We start from the raw sequence: 7,206 nt of genomic DNA, 5'->3' as shown, positions 1-7,206 counted from the left end.
GTTGAAGAAGGGTTACATTTCTGACAGGGAATCTGAGTCTTCAGTGACATTTTTGGGCTTTTTTTAACCCTTACAAGAGGATCAAATGCCCTGTAAGTCATGATTTACAGAATATGTAGTCACACAAAGTGGTCGAATTTGCCGCTCTAAGGGCACCTTGAACGAAGGGTTTAGGAATAAAAAACGATTCAAGTCTCGTTTCAAACTTAAAAATGGATCATTGAATATCTAAAATTGTCAAAGACATCACGAGTACACGTTAAAGAGTCCTCGGTTTGATACAAGGAGCATTTTTGGGGGGTTGGGGTATTTGGGTCTGAGAGGAGATTCTAGCCCGGCCAACGAATCCAGCCATCACACCATATATTTCCAAATTCCATAGGAAGTGTCATGTTCGGTAATAGATTGATGCTCCTTCTGTGGGTGTGGTTAGCATCTAAAAGCTCCATGAGAACGGTCCAAGGGGAGAATCGAACCCGGAACCTCGTGCTAAAAATCTGTGCCAGCTGTAACTCAGCTTCTCTTCCTCCAGATTGATTTTCTTATCGATTGTGCGTATATCGAATTTTACATGTGATGCCTCTTCTATCGCTATCGCTATTTGTTATCCCCACATTAGGGCAAAAAGCTTAGAGACATTTAAAAACAAAGGATTACCAACGCTGAATAGTATACATTTTCTGAGGATTGAGTTCGCTCCCAATATCTAAATATCCATTTGCAATAAATCTCGTAAAACTTAATTGCACTTTCTCAATAATGTTTTAGTCTCTTCTTTTTGTTCCAGACCTCTGTTACCGTCAACAGGTTCCACTGGAGGGCCAATTGGTTGAGGTAGAGATCATCGATGTCTCTGATCAACCCAATGTAAGGATTCAAAGCACCATCTTTTTCGGCAATATACGAGTACGTACGTTTACAATCGCTAATGTCCTGTTTACAATTTCCAGGCACCTTGGAACCTGCCCATTAATCGGATCCGCTCGAGTGATGCTGCCATTGTGGTTTATTCAATAACGGATAGGAATTCCTTTCACATTGCCAGAGAGGCACTGGATGTCTTGGCCACTTTGACACCTCCAGTCGAGATCCCGGTTCTTCTCATGGCCAACAAAATTGATCTCAATCACCTCCGGAAGGTTAGAAAAGGGGTTTCTTACACCCTTGACATTAATCCACGGGCTTGTTGAAACTGGGTCGGCGGCTAGTTAGCGGTTTTTTGTTGCACTCCTTGCCTATTGCAATGAGATTGGAGCAAGGAAGTATGTGTGAAGCATTGAAAGAAATTCCTTCTGTTCACTTGCTCTCAATCTGTCAAGTGAAAAGCCCGGCAATCTTGCCACAATTCCGATGCTCTCATGGGTGGGATGGGTTACAATATCCTGGTGGAGTCTCGAGTTCTGTTGAACAGGCTTTTCTTTTCGTTCTCCTTGGGAAGATCAAGCACGTGGGAGCAACAGATCGGGCAGAGTCTCGAACATTTCGAGGAAAGTCATCCCAGGACCCTGCAATTTGTCTGCATTAAGTCTGAAAGTTGACCGTAGCCTACAATTGATGTTGTGGCTTTCATTCATGGAGTTGCATTCCAAGTGGCCCATGATTAGATTCAATTTTCAAGACCTTCAATCTTCTAGGTGAGCATTTCAGAAGGACGCGAGCTCTCGAGACAATACAACACAGCATTCCACGAGGTCTCGGTGGCCGATGATCCGGTTGACACCATCACTGTTATGAATCGGGTGATTAGGGAGCTTTGGATCGCCAAGGTTTGTTTTCAATGAACTACTTGTCTCATTTCAAAATGTGAATAGTCATACTAAGCATTCCGTTAAAAGTCTGTTCTGACACCGAGTTTCGAAATCAAAGGAATCAAAAAATAATATCAGGACCAAATTGGACAAGGATATGCTGGGTGATTTTTTTATTCAAAGTTATATGTTACTTTGTTTATGGAGCAACGATTGGAGAATGATTGTTCTTTATCAATAAGCAAGCAAAGTCCATAAAAAAAGATGGAAGTAAAGGTTTTCTTTTTGGATGGAAGGGTTTTTGCTTACAACGGATGAAATCCTTATATGTATTTCAAACTTTCTCATTAGTTTCGCCCATTATAGTAATGGGGGGTAGTGTAGGGCGTGATCATTCAGGCAACATTCTTAGACAAATGCATTGTATTTAGCAGTTCTTCACGTGGTTCATGATTATTAACATAACTTTCAAAGCATGCCAACCCATGACTTGGAACAAAGGTTTCTTTCACACGTACTAGATATCCTCTACTTGGAAAATTACATTACCTCGAATGAGGCGCGTCTCTTCATGGTAATTGTAGGAACAGTTGTTTGGTCTTCTTTTGTAATAACCCTTTACAACTATTTTGGGATTGCAGGTAAATTTGAGGTCCATCAACCTGGAGGTGGCAAGCACAAAGACCAAAACAGCTTTCCGTGGGCTAGAGGCCCTCATATACGTACAATACTATTGCATTCAATGACACAGAGTTTTTTTGTTTCTGTCAACAACGTCAATTGACGTTTTGAGTCGGACATAAACCGTTTCAACAAAAAGCAATCATTATCCGCCATTACCATTTTTAAGAGTTATGAGGGTTATATATCACCCTTGATGTAATTCTTTCGTCTATCACGTAGAGCTCTAATAATCGCTGTCTTTGAAATCTTGACAAGCAAATCATCATTAGCACATTGCAATACAATTCAGGTGATTAAACTTGATTATCGAACGTAACGTTTCATAAAAAATTGCACACAATCCTAAAAGTACTTGATGATAAAGGACCGGCAAATGGCGAAGAATATTGGAAAAAAACGACCCTCAATCAATTCCCATACTACTCTACGAACAGTTACTGCTAGGGCCGGCCAAAATTTTCAGACTTTTTGGATGGTCTTATTGACAGCAAAATTGCATAAAAAAAATCGACCGAATTTGCCCATAAATTTGCCCATAAATTTTCTAAAACATAGGCACCAACACGTTCTGGAAGGCGTAAGGGCTGTTTTCACCTTCCCCATCCATCAACCAACCAGCACGTGGATGAAAAGGAAAATTATATCGTGATTTTTTTCAAGCCTTGGGATTTGAACATGCTATCCCTAGCGAGCAGATCTTGCCTTGTCCATACTGCCTCCTAGACCGATCGGCATTTTGTACATCCTTAATATTTTGTGAAAAAGATAAATCTCAGTTCATTAACTGAAAAACAATAATATCCGAACATAATAAATGTTTTCCAGAACAATTTTGTTCAAAAAATAAAGTTTTTAAGGTTTCATGAAAGTAATGTTAAGTCAATTTTTCCAAAAGTAACCAACAACCTCTTGATCATTTAACCCAAAAATCACGAAGACACGTCAAGGTGTGCCTGATATTTGAAGGAGAAGTTCATTACTCAAACAAATCTAAGTTCCAAGATTTGAAATAGAGTATCTTATAAAAGTGCAATGATAAAAGAGCTATTTCATATTGATGGAATACATACGCAGGTGGTTGCTAATATACCTGTAATCTCTTTCATGCTTAGGGCGTACTTTTTTCGAAAACTCTTTGAAAAACAAAATCAGGTGTAAAAATTTCACCTCTTTCCCTAAAATTGGCCATAATTCTTGAAAATTATCAGGCTTTTCCAATCATCCTTCACAAATAATAGTATTTCTTTGCTGAAATGACTGAAATTGCATAATAAATTGCAGAAAAATGTCACATTGCTGTTAAAATTGCAAAATATATAGATGCAATAATTTTGCAGAAAAATCTTGGATGTGCAAGTTTTTTGCAAAATTTGCACAATTCCTAGGATACAAGGGTTAGCCGGCCCTAGTTATTGCCCTTTTCCGTCTCAGAGGTTGAATATTGTGAATATGGTGCTGCTAGTGCTTTTTTATCATAAAAACCATTCTTATATACTGAAGGAACAAAGGCTACTTGCGCCAATTATAAACACACTCAATTGCCATCAAGCACCGTTCTAAAAACGGCAAAGCACATACTCCGAAGTTCGCTGTCGTCTTATTCTTTTCTAATTTTTTTTCAGATGGAGGCCCATCGGAATCTCTTTTTGCTTAGCCCACCATTTATGCATATGTTCCAATCCCGTCTCGCTGTCCCACCCAATTCAGTATCCTCTGATCAGAGATGTCCCCGTTCCAAAAGCAGTGACTCCAGTCCAACCAATTCCCCGCCCAGAAAAACCACAACAGCAACTTGTTCTACCCAAGAGCACGCAGCCCCGTGCCCCACCCCTTCAACGACAGAAGTTGAGAGGGATCGTTCTCGGAAGCATACCGTTTTCAGCATGGGGCGTGTCTTCTCGCACCTCATGGGGCGTGGCTCCCTTCCTCCGGATCTACCCAGCAGCTCCTCTGGCTCGACAGTTACCGTCAAAGAACGTGGAATGAGTACTGATCGATTGTCACTCAAAAAAGTATTTAAAAAACGATCCGTCTGAAACCATTTCAATGCTATTGGTATGTAGAGAAAATAACCCTTTTGATCGTGTTAATTCATACTCCAATATATTGTTTATTCGGCATTCCCGGAGTGTTAGTTGTATCATTTTGGGGGTCGAGTGATAAAAATGCGCTCACAAATTGCGAGGAGAACACTCAATGTGACACCACTGCTCAAAAGTAGAAACGGAAACAAAACAAATTCATATCCAAGTTGATTAAGATTGGTTTCACTCTTTAGTAGTAAATTGTTCCGACGACCTACGTTACTCCAATGAAGCATTTCCGCTTCCAGAAGCCCTGATTCTTTGAAGAGAAAAATGTGGTAGTTGAACATGGGTATCAGCTCCGAGCCCATGGGAAACCCCAAAGCCAATGCAGTGGTAAAATATGAGTCCAAACGAAGCATTGTCACATTCTTGCTTGTGTATTGAGAGGGTAAAATGGCAATCGTATTTGGAACGTTGTTCAACCTTTCCAAGACATGATCAGAGTCATAAGATTGACCGTCGGTGGCTTTATAGAGATCATTTAAGAGAGTTGAAGGCTGGCCAGAGGCCAACATCCCTTCCAAAAAGGTGCCATGTTCCACAAGAAGAGTCAATCCAAGCCTTGAAACGTCTTCGAAACGGGTGACAAGGTTGGGGGAGTCTGATGCAATCATTGTCGAGGTTAAAAGTCCGCCATAAAAAGTAAATCCCATCAAGCCCCAAATCCACGTGGCCAAACGAGCTATCTTGAGGGACGCTGGAATTTGCTCTTCAGGTATACTTGCTCCTCGAGCCAAAGCGGCCGGAACCAATTCCGTGAGACTGATTGTGGCCCAATTTCGAGTTGAGTCTAATAGATACAAGCATGAGAAGAGTGCTATGAATCCCAGAAGTAGAATCCCCCATCCGAACCATGGAAATACGTCGATATAGGACCAGAAGTTTCCAGTTTCCCCTCCTCTTCCAGAACCCTTCATGCCTAGAGTAATTTTTTCGATTTGCACAGGGGCTGAGAAATCAATAACTTCAGCACGTAGGGCTGAAATTGTGAGAGCCTCACTTGATAGATCAGCCTCGTGACGTTGAAGCATCCCAATGACACCAAGCCAAGATCCATTTGGTTGGGGATTGCCCCAAATTTTGTCCACGGGATGAACCTCTTGGAGGGTGAAGTTCATCACTTGTGACATGTGTTTCATAAAGTTAAAAAACTCTTGTGAGTAAACGGATCGCCCGATTTTGGACACAGTGGCTTCGCGGATGGATGAGCCCATGAGGTCCCGTCTTCTTCGCCACATTGGTTTCTTATTGCGAATGAAATTGGTGACATTTTCTTGATATTGGAGCTCACCAAAGACACCTATTTGGATAGGGTTGTCCTTGAAACGCCAGGCCTCAAAAATAGTTGATCCATGATCCTCGTAAAGGTAAATATGAGAGTCAAGACGTATAAATAATGAGTTCAAATCTTGCGAGATAGGTAAAATGAACGCAGTTTGGTCTGATCCTTGTGGACCAATTGCTCGAGAAATTGGAACCTCACTAAAAACCGCAGACACGTTTTGTCCTTGAGCACATTTGGAATCGTCCTCAATGCAAACTTTGATAAAACCACAATTAATGGGACACAGTTGAGGGAAGGAGTAATCGCCATCTTTTAAGATCATAACTGAAGTCTTCCAATTCAACTCGGCTGCCATTTTTTCAAACATGTGAATGAAGTGAGGTCTAGTTTCAAACGCACCATGAACTTCAAAAGAAACCACAACACCCAAAAATTGAAGGGCAAACAACGACAGCATATTAATGTGATGGATGAAACGTTTTCAGTTGGTGTCTTGATTCTGATTAATCTTTGTAACATGGAAACATTACAAACCTGCTCCAAAGCCACTTCATTATTCATGGACTATGAAACGCAATATTAAGGTGTCGCCTCAAGAGTCCGTTAAAAGGAAAGAGTGTAATGACGACCCCATTCTTCTTCGTTTACGATTTGCATTACACTGTGATCGCAAAGTTCTGGTCCTTCAAAATGAGCAGGTCATAGGGTGCTTTCTCTAGACGAAATGTGTTTTACATTTTTCTCTTGAGAGAGCGCTTTGTGAGTTGGCCTCTACTGAGTTGTTTTTGGCTAATTCAATCAAAATCATATGTAAAATTAGTGACCCAGGTCACAAAATGTCTGGAAAAGAAATAATGTTCATGGCATGTTACAAGTACGTAATTCATTTAGCAATCTACCGTCCATCGTCTCCATTTGGTTTGGGCTGTCTGACGTTGCACGTTGTCCTTGTTTTTGCCTTGATCTAATATTGCTTGGTTTACAAATGAAGACAAGATTAACATCTGTGGGTGAATCTATGCCTTGACGAAAGATTGATTTCAGTCAGCAAAGAGGCATATTAGTCTTTGGTGCCTACAGTACTAGACTCTTTTCCAAGGCCGATGAGGCGCTGGGTATGATATGACGGTAATTTTTACCTTTGATAACAATATATTTATAAGCCTTTATTAAACCCATCTTTGTACTTTCGTCTCAAGTGTGGGCTCCTCCAAATATACAAGATGCTTTGGGACAGGAAATGAGCAACAATACTTGTTCCTGCAATGAGCACTCTCATACCAAAACGACTTGAAAAAGCTGGTTGAAGCTTATCAGTTGCTTGCAGATTCAGCTTTGGCCTTCAAAGTTTACTTTTGGATTTGCGGACTCCTTCTGAAACAAGACGTTTTTAATTACAAAA

At 40.7% G+C, this 7,206-nt stretch overlaps 1 protein-coding gene across 1 annotated transcript in view; it reads left to right on the top strand.

Moving 5' to 3' along the window:
* Positions 1-4,552, top strand: part of LOC131880987 (GTP-binding protein REM 1-like) — an 11,177-nt gene extending 6,625 nt beyond the window's left edge. Inside the window, exons 2-5 of the mRNA XM_059227729.1 lie at positions 788-867; positions 951-1,139; positions 1,635-1,766; positions 4,055-4,552. Of these exons, the coding sequence (XP_059083712.1) occupies positions 788-867; positions 951-1,139; positions 1,635-1,766; positions 4,055-4,468 (815 nt within the window). The 3' untranslated portion in view covers positions 4,469-4,552. The remainder of the gene's footprint in view (positions 1-787; positions 868-950; positions 1,140-1,634; positions 1,767-4,054) is intronic.
* Positions 4,553-7,206: the final 2,654 nt, after the last annotated feature.

Source organism: Tigriopus californicus, chromosome 5 (genome assembly GCF_007210705.1).
Source record: "Tigriopus californicus strain San Diego chromosome 5, Tcal_SD_v2.1, whole genome shotgun sequence".
Classification (NCBI taxonomy): domain Eukaryota; kingdom Metazoa; phylum Arthropoda; class Copepoda; order Harpacticoida; family Harpacticidae; genus Tigriopus; species Tigriopus californicus.
The sequence above is the reverse complement of the archived record's forward strand: the minus strand, read 5'-3'. Positions and strand labels throughout refer to the sequence as shown.